The 22,367-nt window shown below is 38.2% G+C and overlaps 1 protein-coding gene and 1 pseudogene across 1 annotated transcript in view; one reads left to right on the top strand and one right to left on the bottom strand.

Moving 5' to 3' along the window:
* Positions 1–22,367, top strand: part of PCCB (propionyl-CoA carboxylase subunit beta) — an 86,979-nt gene that overhangs the window by 52,041 nt on the left and 12,571 nt on the right. Inside the window, exon 10 of the mRNA XM_039256478.1 lies at positions 19,226–19,349. Coding sequence (XP_039112409.1) covers positions 19,226–19,349 — 124 coding nt within the window. The remainder of the gene's footprint in view (positions 1–19,225; positions 19,350–22,367) is intronic.
* Positions 21,373–21,819, bottom strand: LOC120248225 (annotated as a pseudogene).

Here is a 22,367-nt window from a genome sequence, read left to right as displayed (position 1 = left end):
GGTGCAGATGGCTTTCTTTCTTCTTCTATTTCTTGATGTAGCCTTTCTTCTGTGTGTGCAAGGAAAGACCTCTCTGGTGACTCTTTCTCCTATAAAGATACCAGTTCTATCATATTAGGGCACCACCCTTAGGACCTCATTTAAATAACTTTAAGAATCTCTTTAAAGGCTCTATTACCAATACAGTTACATTGGGGGTTAGGCTTCATCCTATGAATTTGGAGTGGTAGGAACACAATTAAGTTCATTAAGTGTCAGAATTTTCAGATTTTCTTTTTCTATGCTCTTAAATAATTTAAGTGGCCTTGGAATTATCTGCTCTTAAAAGATTTGGTACAAGTTCTCTTGTGAAATTAAATTGTCAGGACCTAATCCTTTTTTTTGTTATGGAGGAAGTAGCTTTTTAATAACTTCCTGTATTCTTTAATGTTAATGGCTCTTTAAACTTTATCTTTGGGATCATATTTGGTAAATTTTTTAAAAAATTACCTATTTATTCTTGGTATTCCATTTTATCTGCATAGGGTTATGCACTGTAGTCTCACAAGTTAACACAATGTTACATTAATTTCAGGTGTACAACATAGTGAGTTGACAACTGTGGACATTATGCTGTGCTAACCACACATGTAGCTACCATCTGTCACTATAGAACACTATTCCAAAACCTTTGACTGTATTTCCTATGCTGTACCTTTCATCCTTGTAAATTACTCATTCCATAGCTGGAAACCTATACCTCCCACTCACCTTCACCCATTTGGCCCATTCCCTACACCCCTCCCTTCTGGCAACTACCAGTTCTCTGTATTTATAGGTCTGTTTCTGATTTTTGTTTGTTTTGCTTTTAGATTCCACATATAAATGAAATCCTATGCTATTTGACTTTCTTTGTCTGACTTTACTTACTTTCTAGGTCCACCTATATTATCACAAACAGCAAGATCTCCCATTCTCTCTCTCTTTTTTGTTTTTTAATGTTTATTCATTTTGAGAGAGAGAGGGGAAGAGAGGCAGAAAAAGAGGGAGAAAGAGCATCTCATGCAGGCTCCATGCTGTCAATGCAGAGCCTGATGTGGGACTCAGTCTCACGAACCATGAGATCATGACCTGAGCTAAAATCAAGAGTGAGTTGCTTAACTGACTCAGTCACCAAGGTGTCCCTAGAACATATGGTATTTCTATTTTCAATTTTTTGAGGATCCTCTGTACAGTTTTCCACAGTGGATGAACCAATTTACTTTTTCATCAACAATGCACAAGGGTTCCTTTTTATCTTCATCCTTGCCAATGCTTGTTATTTCTTGTCTTTTTGATACTATCCATTCTAACATGTGAAGTGATATCTCATTGTGGCTTTGATTTGCATTTCCCTGATGAGTGAGATTGAGCATCGTTTAATGTATCTGTTGACTCTCTGTATGTCTTTCTGGAAAAATGTCTATTCAGATCTCTGCCATTTTTTTAAATTGGATTGTTTGGTTTCTTGGCGTGGAGTCATATAAATTCTTTGTATATTTTGGAAATTAGCCCCTTGTTGGATATATTATTTGCATATGTTTTTCCATTCATTAGGTTGCCTTTTATTTTTGTTGATGGTTTCTCTTGCTCAGCAAAAGCTTTTTTATTTTGGTGTAGTCCCCATAGCTTATTTTTGTTTTGTTTTCCTTGCCTGAGGAGACAAATCTAGACAGATATTGCTAAGGCTGATGTCAAAGAAATTATTGGCTGTGTTTTCTGCTAGTAGTTATATACGTTAGGTCTCATGTTTAGTTCTTTATTTAAGTTTATTTTTGTCGATGATGTAAGAAGTGGTCGAGTTTCATTCTTTTTGGATGTAACTGTTTAGTTTTCCCAGTGCCATTTATTGAGGAGACTGTCTTTTCTCCATTTAGCATAGATTAATTGACCATATAAGTGAGAGTTTATTTCTGGGCTGTCTATCCTTCCATTGATCAATGTGTCTGTTTTTGTGCCAGTACCATCCTTCTTTGCTTATTATAGTTTTGTAGTGTAGTTTGAAATCTGGGATTGTGTTACCCCCAACTTTGTTCTTTTTTTCTCAAGATTGTTTTGGCTATGTGGTCTTTTGCAGTTTCATATGAATTTTAGGATAATTTATTCTAATATGGTGAAAAATACTATTTGTCTTTTGATAGGGATTGAATTGAAACTGTAGATTGCTTTGGGTAATGTGGGTATTGTAACGATAATAATGTTTCCAATCCACGAGCATGGAATACTTTTCCATTTGTGTCATCTTCAATTTGTTTCATCAGTGTTTTATTTATTTATTTATCCATTCATTCTTTCATTCATTTATTTTTAATGTTTATTTTTGAGAGAAAAACAGCGTGAGTGGGGGAAGGACAGAGAGAATGAGAGAAGACACAGAATCCAAAGCAGGTTCCAGACTCTGTTAGCCAAGAGCCCGATGCGCAGCTCCAACCTACAAACTGAGATCATGGCCTGATCCGAGTCAGATGCTTAACTGACTGAACCGGTGCACCATCTTTTATCGGTGTTTTATTTTGTAGGATACTGGTCTTTTACCTCCTAGCTAAGTTTATTCCTCTGTGTTTTATTCTCTCTAGTACAGTTGTAAATGGAATTTTCTTAGTTTCTCAGCTACTTTGTTATTAGTATATAGAAATACAGGAGATTTCTTTATATTAATTTTGTATCCTGTGACTGCTGAATTCATTTATTCTAACAGTGTTTTGATGTAGTCTTTAGGATAGGCTATGTGTAATATTTCAGCTGCAAAAATGACATTTCACTTCTTCCTTATAATTTTGATGCCTTTTATTTCTTGTCTAATTGCTGTGGCTAGTACTTTCAGTACTATGTTGAATAAAAATGAGAATGTAGATTTTTGACTTGTATCTGATCTTAAAGAAAAAACTGTTTTTTTAACAACATACTCTTGTTAGGTGTGGGCTTTTCCTGTATGGATTTTATTTTCCCTCTAAACTCATTTGTTTGGGCGCCTGGGTGGCTCGGTTGGGAGGCTGACTCTTGATTTTGGGTCAGGTCATGATCTCACGGTCATGAGTTCGAACCCTGCATTGGGCTTTGTGCTCATAGTGTGGAGCTGGCTTCAGATCTTCTGTCTCCCTCTTTCTGCCCCTACCCTGCTCATGCTTGTTCACCCTCCCTCCCTCCCCCTCTCTCTCTTTCTGAAAAATAAATGTTAAAAAATTTTTTTAACTCATTTTTTTGAGTTAAATTTTTTTCAAAATTTTATTTAAATTCTAGTTAACATACAGTACAATATGGTTTCATGGTTAGAATTCAGTGATTCATCAAATGCATACAGCATCCAGTGTTCATCATAACAAGTGCCCTCCTTAATACCCATCCCCCATTCCCCTCCCTCCATTAACCCTCAGTTTGTCTCTATTGTTCAGTGTCTTTTTTGGTTTGTTTCCCTCTCTCTTTTCCCTCCCCTCCCATATGTTTATCTGCTTTGTTTCTTAAATTACACATGAGTGAAATCATATGGTATTTGTCTTTCTCTGACTTATTTTGCTTAGCATAATACACTCTAGCTCCATCCACATTCTTGCAAATGGCAAGATTTCATCCTTTTTGATGGCTGATTAATATTCCATTGTGTATATATACCACATCTTCTTTATCCATTCATCAATCTGTGGACATTTGGGCTGTCTCCATAGTTTGGTAGTTGTTGATAATGCTGCTATAAACATTGGGGTGCAAGTTATTACTCCTTTGAATCTGTATTTTTGTACCTTTTGGGTAAATACCTAGTAGTGCATCTGCTGGATGCTAGGGTAGTTCTATTTTTAACTTTTTGAGGAACCTCCATACTGTTTTCCACAGTGGCTGTAGCAGTTTGCATTCCCACCAACAGTGTAAGCGGGTTTCTTTTTCTCCACATCCTTGTCAACACCTGTTCCTTGTGTTGTTAATTTTAACCATTCTGACCGGAGTGAGGTTGATCTCATCATGGTTTTCATTTGTATTTCCTCGTTTATGAGTGATGTTGAATATCTTTTCATGTGTCCATTAGCTATCTGGATGTCTTCTTTGGAAAAGTGTCTATTCTGCCCATTTCATTCTGCCAAATATCTTCTGCCCATTTCTTAACTGGCTTATTTGTTTTTTGGGGTGTTGAGTTTGATAAGTTCTTTATAGATTTTGGATACTAACCTTTTATCACATGTGTTGTTTGCAAATATCGTCTCCCATTCTGTAGGCTGCCTTTTAGTTTTTGGGTTTTAATCATGAACAGATGTTGAATTTTGTCAAATAGTTGTTCTGCATCTATTGAGGTGATATATGATTTTAAGCCTTCATTTTGTTAATATCATGTATCATGTTATTGAATTTGTGCACATTGAACCATTCTTGTTTCCCCAGAATAAATCTCACTTGATCATGGTGAATGATCCAATTGAAATGTTTAATGAGGTTTCCTAAAATTTTGTTGAGGGTTTTTACATTGATGTTGATCAGGGATATTGGCCTGTGGTTTTCTTTTTTTGTGAAGTCTTTGGTATGACAGTATGGTATGGTATGGTAATGCCAGCTGCATAGAAATGTTATTTGGAAGCTTTCTTCTTTTTTTTTTGTACTTTGTGGAAAATAGGTATTAATTTTTTTTAACATTTTATTTATTTCTGAGAGAGAGAGAGACAGTGTGAACAGGGTAGGGTCAGAGAGAGAGGGAGACACAGAATCTGAAACAGCCTCCAGGCTCTGAGCTTGCTGTCAGCACAGAGCCCGATGTGGGGCCCGAGCCCATGAATGGTGATTTCGTGACCTGAGCCGAAGTGAGATGCTTAATCGACTGAGTCACCCAGGTGCCCCTTTATTAATTTTAAAAAAAATTTTTAAAAACCTTTATTTTTAAGAGAGAGAGAGTATGGGAAAGGGGCAGAAAGAAAAGGGGGACAGAAGATTTAAAGCTGGCTCCCTGCTGACAGCAGTGAGCCTGATGCAGGGCTTGAACTCATGAACTGCTAGATCATGAACTGAGCTGAAGCCAGATGCTTAACTAACTGAGCCACCCAGGTGCTCTGGTATTAATTCTTTAAATGTTTGGTAGAATTCACTTATCAATCCATTTGGTCGTGGACTTCTGTTTGTAAGGGGTGCTTTGATTACCAGTTGTTTTGATATTAGTAATTAATCTGTTCAGATTCTCAGTTTCTTCCTGATTGAGTTTTAAAAGATTGTATGTTTCTAGGAATTTACCCAGATTTTCTAGGTTATCCAGTTTGTTGGTGTATAACTTTTCCTAGTAGTCTCTTAAAATCCTATGTATTTTCATGGCATAAGTTGTTACTTATTTCTGAATTTATTTCTTTGGGTCCTCTTTTTTCTTTTTCCTTCATGAGTCTGGCTAAGGTTTACCTCTTTTATCTTTGCTTTAGTGGTCTTTTCTATTTTTTTTAAGTCTCCATTTATTTCTGTCTGATCTTTATCATTTTTTTCTTTCACTTACACCACTGGAATATAGATCCGACAGAAAATCAGTAAGTGAACTGTAGCCTTAAATGATACATAAACATAGACATATATAGTACATCTCATCCCAAAACAGTACAAATGCTTTTCAAGTGCACATGAAACATTCTTTTCTTAAATTCTTTTTTCTTTTATTTATTTTGAGAGAGAGCATGAGGGAGGGGTATAGAGAGGGAGAGAGAGTCCCAAGCAGGTCCTACACTGTCAGCACAGAGCCTCTTGTGGGGCTTGATCTCACAAACTGTGAGATCATGACCTGCGCCGTAGTCAGATGCTTAACCGACTGAGCCACCCAGGTGCCCCCTCAAGCACACATGAAACATTCTTAAGGAGAGATCACATGTTAGGTCACAGAATAAATCTCAATAAATTTAACAAGATTGAAATGTCATTCATCTTTTCCAACCACCACAGTATGAAACCAGCAGTCAGTTACCAGGATGAGGTAGGGGAACAAAAACTATAAACACATGAAGGCCAAATAACGTGCTATTAAAAAAAATCAGTAAGTCAACAAAAGTCCAAAGAGAAAATAAAAAAATACATTAAGAAAACTAAAAATACAATAATCCAAAATCTTTGTGACATAGCAAAAGCAGTTCTAAGAGGGAAATTTATAGGGATATAGTCCTACTTCAGAAACTAGAAAAATCTCAAACACTGTAACCTTAGACATAAAGGAGCTAAAAAAAAAAAAACAAAAAAAACAAAGCCCAAGGTTAGTAGAAGGACAAAAATGATAAAGATCAGACAGAAATAATTGGAGACTTAAAAGAAAATAGGAAAGATCACTGAAACCAATAGCTGGTTCTTTGAATAAACAAAACAGGTAAACCTTAGCCAGGGTCATGAAGGACAAAGAAAAGAGAGACAAAGAGGCCATTACATAATGTTAAAGGGACCAATCCAACAAGAAAATATAACAATTTTAAATATCTGTGCACCCAACCCTGGAGCACCTAACTGCATAAAGCAAATATTAATGGGCATAAAAAAATTTACAGTTTACAGTAATAGGGAAATTTAATACTCCACTTACACCACTGGAATACAGCAGACAGAAAAGCAATAAATACATATGAATATTACCTTAAATGACACGTAAAATAGCCTTAAATGACACATTAAAAACATACATATATAGAACATTTCATCCAAAAACAGAATACACATTCTTTTTAAGTGCACATGCTGCTCCCTTCTGCCTACAAAGTTTCTGCTGGAAAATCCACTAATAGCTTTAAGGAGTTTGTCTTTTATGTTACTAGTTGTTTCTCTCTTGCTGCTTTTAAAATTCTCTTTTTTTTTTAAGTTTATTTATTTTGGGAGAGAAAGCACAAGTGGGGGAGTAGGGAGGGAGGGAGGAAAGGAAAGAGAGAGAGAGAGAGAGGAAGAAAGAAAAAGAATCTCAAGCAGACTCCATACTATTAGTGCGCAGCCTGATGCAGGGCTTGGACTCACGAACAGCGAGATCATGACCTGAGCCAAATTCTGACGCTTAACCAACTGAGCCACCCAGGTATCCCTGTTTATCTTTAATCTTTGGCATTTTAATTATATGTTGTGGTGTGGACCTCCTTGGGATTATCTTGTTTGGAACTCTCTGTGCTTCCTGAATCTTGATGTCTGTTTCCTTCCCCAGATTAGAGAGGTTTTCAGCCATTATTTCTTCAAATCAGTTTTCAGCTTCTTCCTCCTTTCTCCCTCTGTGATCCCTATAATCTGAATGTCTACTTAATGTTGTCCAAGTGATCCCTTTATGTATCCTCATTAAAAAAAATTCTTTACTGTTTGCTGTCCATTTTGAGTGTCTTCTGTATCCTGTGTTTCACATCACGGATCTGTTCTGTATCCTCTGAGCCGCTGTTGATTCTTTCTAGTGTGCTTTCCATTTCATTTATTGTATTCTTCAACTCTGATAGGTTCTTTTAAAATTTTTCTCTTTGTAAAACTTCTTGTCAAGTTCAATCACTCTACTCTCCAGTCTGGTGAGCATCTTTATAATCATTATTTTGAATTCTTTATCAGTTAGACTGGTTATCTGCATTTTATTTATCTCTATTCCTGAGGTTTTGTGTTATTTTTTCATTTGGGACATTACGGTCTCTTCATTTTGCTTGACTTTTTGTGTTTGTTTCTGTGAATTCAGTGGTACACTGAACTCACTACTGAACTTGAAGGAATGCTACTTCTGAACTTGAAGGAATGCTCTTCTGTGTGGTCATCCAGTGTGTGGACTCTGTGTGCCAGGCACATTTGGCTGACTGGCTGGAGATGTGGCTGGCATTGGGTGGGGGTCCTGGGACACTCTGTGCTGGGGCTGCCTTGGTGGGATGGTGGGAGCTGAAGTGGGTATGGGCCAGAGCAGTCCTGGGGTTCTTTAGACAGAGGGGTCCCTGGCAGGACAGCTGAAGCTGAAGTGAATACAAGCTGGACTGTTGTGGGGTGCTCAGTGCGGGGGGCACCTTAGTGAGGCACCTGCACCCTAGGAGAGGTGCTGACCAGGGGGTCCTTGACCACTCACACCTGGAGGTGCCTTAGCAAGTAATCTGCAGCCAACATGTTGAGGGCTTGGAGTGTTCTGGGGTGCTTTGCACTTTTGTCACCTTGGTGAGATGACTGTAGCCATTGTAATTGGTGACCAGGGGTGTCTTGGTATGTGCATGCTGGGTCATCTTGGTGGGATGCCTTGGGCTGCCACTAGGGCTCCTGGATCCTGCTCTTGTCTATGCTGTCATGGTGGAGGGGAACAAGAAACTGTGGTGCTTGCCAACCCCTCTGACCCAGAGGGTTCCAGCAATTCTCCCACCATTTGACAAAGTTCTAGGGCTCCATTTTTATATTCTAGTTTTCCTTTTTAACCTGTAGTTGTTTTTCTGTGCCCCGGGCATCCGAGGCTCACTGAGGCAACAGGCCCGTGATGGTGCCTGGATCCTGCTCTGATTTATGCTATTAAGGTAGAAGACACTTGCAAGGCATTTTGATCTGGAGAGAGTGCCAGCAGCTCCTTTGCCATTTGGCAGGGTTCTCTGGCTGGTTTCTTTATATTCTAGTTGCCCTTTTAGACCTTGACTTTTTTTTCTTTGCCCCAAGGCAGATGAATATGCCCAGGATTCCCTCCACCTAGCGTTCCTCACTGAGGTTCAGCATGGGAGGTGGAAGTTCCCTTCATTGCCATGTCAATGTCCCTCTTGCCTTTACTTCTGTAGTCTCTCTTTTGGTGTGCAGAAGCTGTTCAGTCAGCCCTGGGTTCTTCAAGAGGAATTGCTTTATAAATGGATGTAGATCTGTGTGCTTATAGAGGAGTTGTGTTCAGAGTCTGCATTGCCATCTTGGACCAGAACCTGTTTTGTTTTCTTGATAGATTACCTGGTAGTTTATTGATTTTATCAATCTATTTCAGAGAATAACTTTTTAAATTTAATTTCTGTTTCTTTTTTAAAGCTATTTTCTGCTTTATATTAAATGCATATATTTTCTTCATTTTTGACATTGTATTTAAGTCCATTGTAAAGGACACAGTCAAACAGCCACATCTAATGGCAGGGGAGGCTAGGAATGTAGCCATTTGCCCATCATTTCCATTACAGTGGTAGAAATGGAAGTTGGATTTAAAAAAAAAAAAATTTTTAGTGTTTATTTTTGAGAGAGAGAGAGAGAGACAATGCAAGTGGGGGAGGGGCAGAGAGGGAGGGAGACACAGAATCTGAAGCAGGCTCCAGGTTCTGAGCTGTCAGCACAGAGCCCAATATGGCGCTCGAACTCACAGGCTGTGAAATCATGACCCTGAGCTGAAGTCAGATGCTTAACTGACTGAGCCACCCAGGGGCCCCCGCTTTTAAAATTTTTTAAAAATATTTATTTTTGAGAGAGAGTGGGAGAGAGGGAGAGGGAGGGAGGGAGGGAGGGAGGGAGGGAGGGAGGAGCAGAGAGAGAGGGAGACCCAGAATCTGAAGCAAGCTCCAGGCACTAAGCTGTCAGCACAGATCCTAGTGTGGGGCTTCAACTCACGAACTGTGAGATCATGACCTGAGCCGAAGTCAGATGCCCAACCGACTGAGCCACCCAGGCGCCCGCCCCCCCCATTTTTTTAAATATTTATTTTTGAGAGCAAGAGAGAGTGAGGGAGGAAGGGCAGAGCGAGATGGGGACAGAGGATACAGCCTCTGTGCTGACAGCAGAGAGCCTGATGTTGGGCTCAAATTCATGATCTGTGAGTTGATGACTGAGGTCATGACCTGAGCCCAAGTAGCTGATCAATCCAGGTGCCCCTGGAAGTTGGGTTTTAAATGGGTACTTAGTTGTACTCTTAATGCTTTAAAAATCAAATAACATGTACATAGAAAAACTTTTATTACAGAAACATGTAAAATAAAATGCACATCTTTTTTTCGTCTTTCTTCGTATCAGTCTCCTTTCCCAGAGGTAAAGCACTCTTAAGTTTCTTGTGTTATCTTTCCAAAAAACTTTATTATATGCCAAATATATATCCATATATTTACTTTTAACTCAAAAAACATTGTATTATACACTTTAATACTTTGTTCTTTTTCACTTTTTCCCTATCTGGTCATACACATTTACCGTGTTTATTGTAATGAATGTATAGTGTTCCATTGTATGGATGAACAAGCAGTGCTGCAGTAAACATCTGAATGTATATTAGTGTGTTTTTGTGGGTATATCCATGGATCAGAACCCAGCAGTGGAATTTGGTCAGTGAGTATGAATATTTAAGATTTTTACAAAGAGAGTTTTCTAGAGATTAAAGCTAATTGTCGTCTCCTAAATCCAGAACTCTGCATACCCTCCAAAAACTGAGTAGGTAAATAAGAATAACAATTAAAACTCTCATTTTCATGGCTTTAGCATAACCAGAAGACAGGAAACTACAGACTTCAATTAACAATAAGAACAACCACAATTTCTAGTAGGTCTGTTTCTTGAGTTCCCACTACAAGTCTCTGTGGAGAGTTGGAATGTTGACAAACTGCACAGAAGAAAGAGAAAGGAATTCAGATAAAATTACTCTCAGAAAGAAGTTCACTGTAAGATTGAAAATACTGCAAAAGAGTCCTGTTAGGTTACAGCAGTGACTTCAGGGAAGGGACTTAAACATGCACCCAGGAGTCAAGAAGGTGGTCATGGAAGGGCACTGCTTCTGGGGAAGACCTATTAGAAGGAGAGGCATCGTTGGAAATTGTGAAGTGAAGGAAAAAATGAATCAAGGAAGATTTTTGTCTTTACAAGATAAAAACCAAAAATATTGAAAGATATACTACCTCTTTCCCTACCCCTCCCTAAAATCAAGACATGAATGAACTAAATGGCACTTTGCTGTACTGACAGAAAAGGAGGCTCTTGAACTGGGAATCTTGTTTGCCACTCCAGACTTCCAGTTCTATCCACAAAATGCGCAGACTGAAGTAGTTAATCTATATCAAGCTTTTAAAATAAGGAATGAGAATAGAGTGCCCTGGGTGGCTCAGTTGGTTGAGCATCTGCTCTTGATTTCTGCTCAGGTCATGATGCCAGGGTTGTGAGATCAAGCCCCATGTCAGGCTCTGTGCTGGGCATGGCGTCTGCTTAAGATATTCTCTGTCTCTCTCTCCCTCTCCCTCCCTCTCCCTTCCTCCTCCTTCTCTCTCTCTCTCTCTCTCTCCCCCCCTCCTCTCCCCCTTTCCCTCTCCCTCCCTCAAATAACATTTTAAAAAATGAGAACGAAAACTTCAGTTGAGAAAACACTCTTTGTTGTAAATATGAAGTAGATGATCATAATGCAGTCTTGTAGTAGCTTCAAGTAAGAATTTGAGGTATGAAAATCAAACTTTATTTAAAAAGTAGTAACAAAATGAATGTGAAATAGAAATAAAGTTAGAGCTGATTGTTTAAAAATGAGGGAAAACCAGAATTCTTTATCAGAAATGAAGACAATTACAAAGTATTTTAGGGGAGAATTCAGTTAAATGAAATTTAATAAGGAACATTGAAGAAAAGTGGGGAAAACCAAGAAATTGAAGATAAAAAGGTAAAGTGATTTAAGTGGGTTATAAGCAAAGAGTGAACATACATGTAATTGGAGTGTCTGAAGAAGAAAAACCAGAATTAATATTTAAAACTGTGTCTTAAGAAAACGCACACACACACACACACACACACACACACACACACACACGACATAGAGCTGCATCATGAAAAAGCCCACTGAGCACCTGGGAGAATTAACCTAGAATGATCAGACTTGAGTAAATAACCAAGTATGACTATTACATTTTTAAATGAAATTCCTCAGGAATTGGAGGCAAAAATTTCCTGTAACTTACAAAGATGAGAAACTGAGTAACATCAGACTTGTCAAAAGTAACACACGAAACAAGGCAGCAATGGAAAAGCACTTTCAGAAGACTTGAGGAGAGCTTGCGGGACTAAGGATTTTATATCTGACCAAACAATGTATTAAGACTAAGGAAGACCAGTTTTAACTATGCAAGGTCTCGGGTAATTCTGTGTTCCCAAGTTCTTCTTTAGGGAATCTCGGACCAGCTCAGCTTCATCCAAACAGGAGATGAGTGGAGAAATTTCAATGAAAGATTTATGGAGCTTATTTAATTAAAATTCCAAGACTAATACAGGGCTAGAAATGAGGGTAGAGGACACTGTATAAATGCTATTTCAGTTGTAGAAAAAGTGGGGGAGGAGTAGGAAGAGGAAAAGAGTACAGCAGAGTAAGTTCACTGATAGTTGTGAATCAGCAGGTACTATTACAATTAGCCCAGTTACTAAAAGAGTAAATGATAAACAGATAAAGGCCCATTAAATAGGTATAATTAAAGATAACCACTAGATCAAAAACATAAACTTAGTAAATAACAAAATAAAGCACGTAAACAGCAAACACAACATGGTTCATAGAGTGATTATAAAAGAATAAAAACCAATGTGTCTTTTATGTGAATAATTACAGATGGCTTAACTTACTAAACGCATTTACTTCCTTTATTAAGAGAAAAAGGTGTAAGTGAAGCAAGACCACAAACTATATGTGGTATACAAGAGACATCAATGTGATTCAGAAAGGTTAAAAATAAGGGATGGGCAAAGGTATACCAGAGAATGGAAATAATATAGCAGTGTTTGTGATCTTAAAAGTTGGATAACATAAAATTCAAGTATTAACCATGACAAAGAAAAGACATTTTCACATGCTAAGGGCCACAATTTATAATGATAATCTAAAAAAAACAAAACAAAAAACTGTGTCCCAAATGATAAAACCATGAACTTTATTAAGCAGAAACTATAGGATTCCAAGGAGCTATAAGTAGAAACAAATTTTGACTTAAACACATAATTAGTACAAGGCAGGTCAAAATGGACAAAAATAAGCTATAGGAGATCTTAGTCACACTAATGGGTAGATCTTCTGGACCTATTTCAGGCTTTACAGCCTTAAAATAGGCATTAAATCATTCTTTCCAGTACTCATGGAATATTCACAAAAGTTAATTATGTATTAGGACAGAAGCAGGGCATCATGAAATGCCATAAAGCAAAAATACCACGAACGACACTGATCAAAACTATGTAGCAATAAAAGCAAAATCATTCTCATTTGAAAGTCTATTATTGATTGAAAGGAGAAAATAGAAGTCAGAATGACAGAACCCTTAAGAAAACAAAAAAAAAATACTTAAAAATCTATGGAATACTTATAAAAAAATGAGCAGAGGAAAATGTATGGCCTTAAGTGCTTAGTAAAAATGAAAGAAGGAAAATGAACTAAATTCCCAGCTCAAGAAACCAAGGGGGAAAAATCCAACAAAATATTTTAAAAGAAATAAAAGATTTAGGAAGGATAAAGGCAAATTTTATGATTTAGAAGATAGAAAAATAATAGCTGTAATTAATGAGAGTGACCACTAAAAACACAAATACAAATATGAAAAGAGGGAATCACCATAGAAATAGAGAAACTTAAAAGTCACAACAGAGAAGATGAACTAGAATATTTGTTTAGAAAACATGTTTTACCAGAAATTGAGAGGTAGGAAGCTTAAGTGGACCAAAATCTATAGAACGAATTCACAGAAAAAGCACAAAGCCCAGATAGTTTTATTTGGCAATTTCATGAAACATTAAAAAACTGGAGCTACATATATTGTCTGAGAGCAGAGACCATAAAAACAAAACAAAAACAAAAACAACAAAACCACCCCAAATTCTTTTTATGAAGCAAGTATGACCTTAATTCCTGGATCTGATAAAGACAACTTAAAAAGACTTCAGATTAGTCACTTATCAGTATTGGTGCAACAATACCAAGTAACTGTTAGCTAACAGACTCTAACAGCATGTTAAAATTATAAACCATGACCAAGTGGGATTTATTGTAGGAATTCAAGGTCCTAGGGCTTCTAGTGATGTATTTATCAATAGATAGAAGGGAGGTCATATCATTTAGATAGATGCTAAGAAAAGCCTTTAAGAAAGTTCTGTTGTTTCTGGATAGGAGCACTTAGGAAAATAGGAATTCATGAGTACTCTTTTAAGTATTTAAATTCCAGTTAATAACCCAGCATCTTAAGAAAAACTTAGTTCCACTAAGATCAGGAGTAAGCAAGGATGCCTACTATTTCTACTACGTTTTACTAGAGAGAATAGCCAATGCAGTTAGACAAGAAGTGGATCAGCTAAAAGCAAAAACCTTGGAAAGGAAGCTAAGCTACGTTTGTAGATGACCTAGTACACTAAAAAAAAAAAAAAAAAAAAACATGATGTGTGTGATGAAACTGAAACAATAAGGAAGAGGATAAAAAATTGACATGTAGAAATTGTCATAAACTTAATAACCAATTATAGTAGCATACAAACAGAGAAGTCTAAATATTTAGGAATAACCCTATGGGAGAAATTTTAAAACTTCTGAAAGATATAAAGATAGATGAACAAATGAGGCATTCCTTGTTCTGGTTGTTGGGTAAATATCAGAACAGTTCTTTCTCAGGTAGTTTGTAAATTTAAGGCCACTTTAAAAACAAAATATTAAGGTTTATTTTTCAGAGAGAGAAAGAGAAAGCATGTGCATGCACAATTGGGAAGGGGAAGAGACGGAGACACAGAATTCGAAATGGGTTTGAGGTGCGAAGCTGTCAGCACAGAGCCCAGTGCAGGGCTTCAAACTTAAAAACTGTTAAATCATGACCTGAGCTGAAGTTGGATGCTTAACCCAATGAGCCACTCTCAAAGAAAAATTTTAAAATACAACCAAACAAGTTTATACAAAAGTTCATAGGAATTGGCTTGAACTTGTTTTTAAATTAGACTTATTTGAAAAGAAGACTAAAGGGGTACCTGGGTAGCTCAGTCGGTTGGGCATCTGAGTAAGGCTCAGGTAATGATCTCACAGTTTGTGGGTTTGAGCTGTGCATCAGGCTCTGTTCTGATAGCTCAGAGCCTGGAGCCTGCTTCAGATTGTCTCCCTCTCTTTCTTCCCTTCACCTGGTTGTCCTCTGTCTCTCTCAAAAACAAACATTAAAAAAATTTTAAAAATAACATTAAAAAACCCCCTAAAGTTTCCCTAAGTTTAAGAAAAAAATGTTCATATGAATAACTAGGAATATACTGCAAAAGAAAGACTATGGCCATCTTCTATATTAAAGTATAGTGTAGTTAAAAGAGCATGGTGGTGTTCCATAAACCAGTGGGACAGAATAGAAAAGCTAGAAGTAGATCCAAGTACATATAGAATACGGGTAATGTGGTAAAGGTATTATTTCAAATTCCAGAGATTAGCTTAAGTTAGAGGAAAAAAACCCCCACGAGTGGGGGAGGGTCAGAGAGAAGGAGATATAGAATCCCAAGCAGGCTCCATGCCATCAGAGCAGAGCCCAGTGCAGGGCTTAAACTCACAAATCATGAGATTGTGACCTGAGCTGAGATCAAGAGTGAGACACTCAAGCGACTGAGCCACACAGGAATCCCAAAGATGAGCTTTTTATTTAAAAAAAATTTTTTTTAATGTTTATTTTTGAGAGAGAGGCAGAACACGAGCCAGGGAGGGGCAGAGACAGAGAAGGAAACATAGAATCCGAAGGAGGCTCCAGGCTCTGAGCTGTCAGCACAGAGCCCAACTTGGGGCTCTAACTCACAAACCGTGAGATCATGACCTGAGCCGAAGTTAGATGCTTAACCAACTGAGCCACCCAGGAGCCCCAAGATTAGCTTTTTAATAAATGGTGAATAACTAGATAGCTAGCTGGTTAGAAAAATATAAAACTAGATTTGTACCTTATATCATATACAAAAATGAACCACAGATCAGAGAACTAAATATAATAAGCGAAATCTATGTAAAGCACTAAAAGAATGTGTAGATGGATTTCCCTAACTTCAGGGAAAGGTAATGAAAGGATTTTGAATATGGCTCAAAATCCAGTTTCAGTTTTTTTTTTTTTAAAGTGTTAAGTGTGACTAGGTAAAGAATTTAAAAATCCTGTTCTGCTTTGCAAAAATCTATAAAGAAAGTTGAAAGACCACCAAGTGGGAGGAAATATTTATAATGTAGTTTGCAAATAAAAGACTAATATCCCTATTATGTTTCAAAAAACCTCTTAAAATTGAGGAAATACAGACCAAAGTTAATAGAAAAACGGTCAAGAAACATGGATAGCTCACAAAAATATGTATAAAATAGACCTTAAACATATGGAAAGATTTTCAACTTGACTCATTATGTTAGAAATGAAAGCTAAAATTACCCTGAGTCATCATTTCTCATCTGTCAGATTGGCAAAAAATAAAAAACTTAAAAACATTTTCCATTGGTTAAGTCTGGCAAAGCAGCCTTTCCTAAATTGCTAGGAAGGGAATATAATTGCTAAGACTAAATAAACGGGCATTTACATATGAATCCCACAGTTCCCCTTTCAGGTATTTACACTGAACATACACTTCTTATTATCCAAAATTATAGACATACAAGGTTACTACTGTTGTGTTATTTGCAATTGCAAAATATCCTAGGCAACCTGGATTTAAGTTTTAAGTTGGTAAGCAACACATAGGAGATTGATTGAGTAAACTTTGGTACATCCACACGGTAGACTAGTAGGCAGGAAGAAGAGTGAGCATGATCTTGTAAACTGATACGGAGGGATTCTAGGGATATATTCTTAAGTGAAGAAACCTGAAGTGCTAAACGTATCTGTGTGTAGTAGGTCACTTTCCATCTATAATAGAATTGGAAATTAAAACGATTTGTTTTCCAAAACACAAAACAAAACAAATACATATATTTGCTCGTTTTCATATTGCACATGTGAGAGATAAATCAGAAAATGAAATTAATGACAGGATGGGTGGAATTAGGGTGGAAGGGAGGGGGAGTGATACTAAACTATGTAAATATTTACATATTAAAAATCAAGACTGAGGGAAAACCTTTAAGATAAAAATAAAATGAACATATTTCAAATGATTAACTCTTGAACATGGTATTTTGACTCTATCTTTAGTGACAAATAGTTGTCAAGAAGTACAGAATTTTAGGTTTTTGATTTTAAGTTTTTGGCAGTCATATGGGGTAGCAGTTCTGAAACCAGTTTTTCTGTATTTGAGGCTTAAATAAGAGGGATTTGGAGGATAATGGGAGTCTGATGTCTATTGTAGGAGAAAAGAGTAATTGAATATGGTAAGGGGGAATCTAGAATGAATCCTGTGGTTGAATTGAACTAGAATTGGAGTCACTAGTATGAACTGAATATTTTCATACTACTTTTAGAAATTGTGTGTGGGTATCTCCTAGCTCTGTCCTGTGGGACAGCTTCTTGTTTTTGTTTTGAGAGAGAGAGAGGGAGAAAGAGAATCCCAAGCAGGCTTCTGACTCAGCATGGAGGCCCACTTGGGGGGCTTGATCCCATGACCCTGGGATCATGATGTGAGCTGAACTCAAGAGCCGAAAGCTCAATTGATCAAGCCACCCAGGTGCCCCTGGGACAGTTTCTTAGAAGCAGTCTTACTCCTTTACCCCCTGAAGGAATCTGAGCCCTTGGGAGAAATGACTGATTCTGGGCTTGGGCCAGGAAAAAGTACAAGATGAACCTGAAAGTAAGGTAATTTCAGAATATAACATAGTGCTCAAAGAGTGTTGGAGAAACATGAAAATGGCACAGTAACCCCCTTGAATGAGCTCTCACTGCAAAATATGGGACAATTTAAACATAAAACAGTGATAGTAAGGATTACAATCCACATAATAAAACAAGAATTCCTAAATTCATACTTGTGGAAGATGTAAATAAGTAAATGGGAAAGGCAAAGACCTTTCGGACAGTAGAAAGATGACTGATAAGATGGGGTTAGGGAAATCCCCACTCAGCAGCCATCGTGGCAGTAATTGGGTCAGGCAAGAATCATGAATGCTAAAGCTAGTGGGTAAGAGTCTGCTTAAGAATAGAATTTTTATATCTGAATATTTTCACATGGCTTATTTATTAAAAACGGAAAAACAGTAATGATACAGAGGAGAAAGCTGGCAAATATCACCACCATTAATGGCCAAATTGGCATTATGTGCCTTTTGATGTGATTTGCTGGGAGGGTCACTTCTGTGATACTCTGCCAAAAATACTTAACCTGAAATGAAACATGAAGAAACATTACACCCAAATAGAAGGCAAATAACCAAATGACCAGTCTGTAGTTTTCAAAGATGTTATGGTCTTGAAGAAACGGACTGAAGGGAAAATTAAAGGAGTTGAAAAGAGACAGACCACTGCAAGCACCTGGTGCTCTCAGGTTCTAGAACCAGATTATTATTGCTATAAAGGGTACTAGTGGAATAACTGGCAAAATTTGAATAACGTTTTTAATAGATAGTGGTATTATTAGTTTCCCGATTTTGACAATCTCATTGTAGTTATGAGAATGTCCTTATTCGGGGAGTGCCTGGGTGGCTCAGTTGGTTGAGTGTCCGACTTCAGCTCAGGTCATGATCTCATGGTCCATGGATTCGAGCCCCGTGTGGAGGTCTGTGCGGACAGCCTGGAGCCTGTTTCTGATTCTGTCTTCTCCCCCCCCTCTGCTCTTCTCCTGCTTTTGTTCTGTCTCTATCTACCTCTCAAAAATAAATAAAACATTAAAAAAAAAAAAAAGGAGAATGTCCTTGTTCTCAGGAGATGCATACTGAGGTACCTAGAGGTAAAGAGGCATCATATCTGTAACTTATTGTCAAATAGTTCAGGAGAATTCATATATATGTACGTGTGTAGAGAGAGGAGGGGTGTGTGTGTGTGTGTGTGTGTGTAGAAAGGAGAGGTAGGTGGGGAGGGATAGAGAATGACAAAGCGTATGTGATAAGTTGTTAAATGGAGAATCTGGGGGAAGGCTATATACTTTTTATTTTATTTTTCTACTATTCTGAAAATTTTTATGTAAGTTTGAAATGATTTCACAATAAGGTAGAAGACTGAAATAATGCCAAATTCAAATAGAGAACACTTAAAAAAGGCTGCGCTGGTTTATCCTCCCCAGCAGTGTTGCAAGAGGGTTTTCCCCTCCAGCAGGGGGGGTGCTGCCTCTGCCCCCTGCCCCCTGCCCTGCGTCCTTAGAGAATCTGTGGCGGGGTGGGGGCCCACTAGCTCTGTCATTCTGTAATGTGTCTGTTATTCTGTAATGTCATCCTATCTGGCTCTTTATCATTTTGAGCTCAGGTGTAAATTTATCCCGGCAGGTCGTCGACGAACGAGAATTTTTTGAGATCATGCCCAATTATGCCAAGAACATCATTGTTGGTTTTGCAAGAATGAACGGAAGGACTGTTGGAATTGTTGGCAACCAACCTAAGGTGGCTTCAGGTAGGTGCAAGAGGCTCTCACAGACCTCAGGTGGCCGTTGGGGGCCGTGGCTGCGATGTGCGGCATCTGCCTTCTGCTTTTTCCTCTGAGGAGTCTTCCATGGCCAGAAAAAACCCTGAGTTTATTAGCTTTACTAGCTTTCTTGTGGATCCTGTTTTTTGCAAATAGTTTTTACGTCTTTATCTCCAATTTGAATACCTTTTATTATTTTTTTCTTATCTAGTTGCTCTGGCTAGAACATCCAGCATACTGTTGAATAGTATTGGTGAAAGCAGGCATCCTTATTTTGTTGCTGATCTTATGGGAAGAACTTTGTCTTTTACCATTGAATATGATCTTAGCTGTGGTTTTTCATAAATGGCTTCAACATGGTGAGAAAATTTCCTTCTATTTCTAGTTTTCTGAGTACTTTTTTTTTTCTTATCATGAAAGGTTGATAGATTTTGTCAAATACCTTTCTGCAACATTTGAAATGATCATGTGGTTTTTGTTCTTCATTCTATTAATGTGGTATGTTATACTGATTTTTTTTATATGTTGAACCACTTTTGCTTTACTGTAGTCTATCTGACTTGGTCATGGTGTATAATCCTTTTTTTAAAATAAATTTTTTTAATTTTTTTTTTTTTTTCCCTAGGAGAGAGAGACAGCGTGAGCAGGGGAGGGTCAGAGAGAGAGGGAATCACAGACTCTGAAACAGGCTCCAGGCTCTGAGCTGGCAGTCAGCACAGAGCCCGACGCGGGGCTTGAACCCACGAACCGCGAGATCATGACCTAAGTGAAAGTCAGACGCTTAACTGACTAAGCCACCCAGGCGCCCCTAAAATAAATTTTATTTTTTGGAGCTCTTTACATTTCAGAGCAAAATTAAGTGAAAACTGCAGAGTTCCTATAAACGCTCTGCTATCACACATACACAGCCCACTTCACTATCAGTATCCTGAACCAGAGTAGTACATTTGTTATTTGTTACAATTGATGAATGTACATTGACACAGCATAATTACCTCAAGTCTGTCATTTACATTAGGGTTCACTCTTGGTGTTGTATATTCTCTAGGTATGATTAAGTATATAATATGTAACCCAAGATTGCAGCATCATAAAAAATGGTTTCACTGCCTTATAAGTCCTTTGTGCTCCACTTATCCATCCTCCCTTCTCCCAACCCTGATAACCTATTAACCCCTGGCAGCTACTGATCCTTTCAGTACCACCCCTCCCATACTTTTTCTAGGATGTCATAGAGTTGGAGTTGGAGTATGTAGCCATTCCAGATCAGCTTCTTTCACTTAGTAATATGCATTTAAGCTTCCTACATGTCTTCTCATGGCTTGATAGGCCATTCCTTTTTAGTGCTGAGTAATATTCCATTGCCTGGATATACCACACAGTTCATTTACCTGTTCACCTCCTGAAGGACGTTGTGGTCACTTCTAAGTTTTGGCAATTATGAATAAAGCCGCTATCAGTGTCTGTGTGTGGGTTTTTCTGTGGACATAAGTTTTCAGCTCATGTGGGTAAATACCATGGAGTATGCTCGCTGGCTTGCACAGTATGAATCTGTGTAATTTCTAAGAAACTGCCACGCTGTTTTCCAGAGTCACTGTACCATTTTGTTTGCATTCCTTCCAGCAGTGAGGTATAGTTCCTGTTACTCCACATCCTTGTCAGGATTTGGTGTTGTCAGTGTTCTGGGTTTTGGCCATTTTAATAGGTGTGTAGTATTATCCTTCCCCCCCCCCTCTCTTGTTAGTGTTTAATGAATCTCCCTCCATGTGGTTTCATTTTTTTTTTTAAGTTTAATTTATTTTTGAGAGAGAAATAGAGACAGTGTGAACAGGGGAGGGTCAGAGAGAGAGAGTGGGAGACACAGAATCCGAAACAGGCTCCAGCGCTGAGCTAGCTGTCAGCACAGAGCCCGACGCGGGGCTCAAACCCATAAACCGTGAGATCATGACCTGAGCTGAAGTCGGACGCTTAACCAACTGAGCCACCCAGGCGCCCCACCCTCCATGTGGTTTCAAACTACCAGGACACAGGCTCTCCCCATACCCTAAACCTTCTCCTCAGCTCTTCTACTGAAGAATTTGGCCCTCATGATGACAGGCTGTTTGGGGAGCTTTCCCTTTCCCAAAACTTTGTAGTACCCTGTTGCACCCCATCAGTGATAGGAACAACTCCAGTCTTGTTTTTGGCAGCATTTACCCATGTCTTCTCACTGACCAAGGTCCACAGTTGAATCAAGGTTGACATTGGGGCAGAATATCTGGTTCCTTTTTAAGTGGTAATGCTTCATACCAGCTTTTCCAAAGTAACCTGAATGATATTTGTCAAAGTTGACCCTGTGGTGATACATGCCCCCAGCATTACCCTGGCCTCCTGGGTGCTTCTGGTGCTTGCTGATATTGCCGTGGCCATGGCTCACATGGCCCTTAAGTTTCCAGGTCTTCCTCAGTCTGAATGGCATGTCAGCAGCCCAGACAAAAGAGCTGGTATCTTCTTTTAATTTGCATTTTCCTGATGACATACGATATGGGGCATCTTTTCCTATGCTTATTTGCCATCTGTATGTTTTCTTTGGTGAGGTATATGCTCAGATCTTTATCGCCCTCCCCCTTTTTATAGTCTGTTTTTAAATCAGTTTTTTTTAATGTTTATTTTTGAGAGAGAATGTAGAGGTTCGGGGTGGGGGGTGGACAGAGGATCTGAAGTAGGCTCTGTGTTGACATAGACAGCTTAAATCTGGGGCTTGAGCTCACGAACTGTGAGATCATGACCTGAGCTGAAGTTGGACATTCAACCAACTGAGCCACCCAGGGGCTCCTGTTTGTTTTCTTATTGTTGAGTTGTAAGACTTCTTTGTATATGTTAGATAGCATTTCCTTTATCAAATGTATATTTTGCAAATATTTTCTCCCAGTCTGTGGTTGTCTTCTCTTTCTCTAGACAGTGGCTTTTGCAGATCAGAAGTTTTTAATTATGAGGTCAGCTTATCAATTATTTCTTTTTCATACA

The sequence above is a fragment of the Hyaena hyaena genome, unplaced genomic scaffold (assembly GCF_003009895.1).
Source record: "Hyaena hyaena isolate Hyena2069 unplaced genomic scaffold, ASM300989v1 scaffold_575, whole genome shotgun sequence".
NCBI lineage: Eukaryota > Metazoa > Chordata > Mammalia > Carnivora > Hyaenidae > Hyaena > Hyaena hyaena.
The sequence above is the reverse complement of the archived record's forward strand: the minus strand, read 5'-3'. Positions and strand labels throughout refer to the sequence as shown.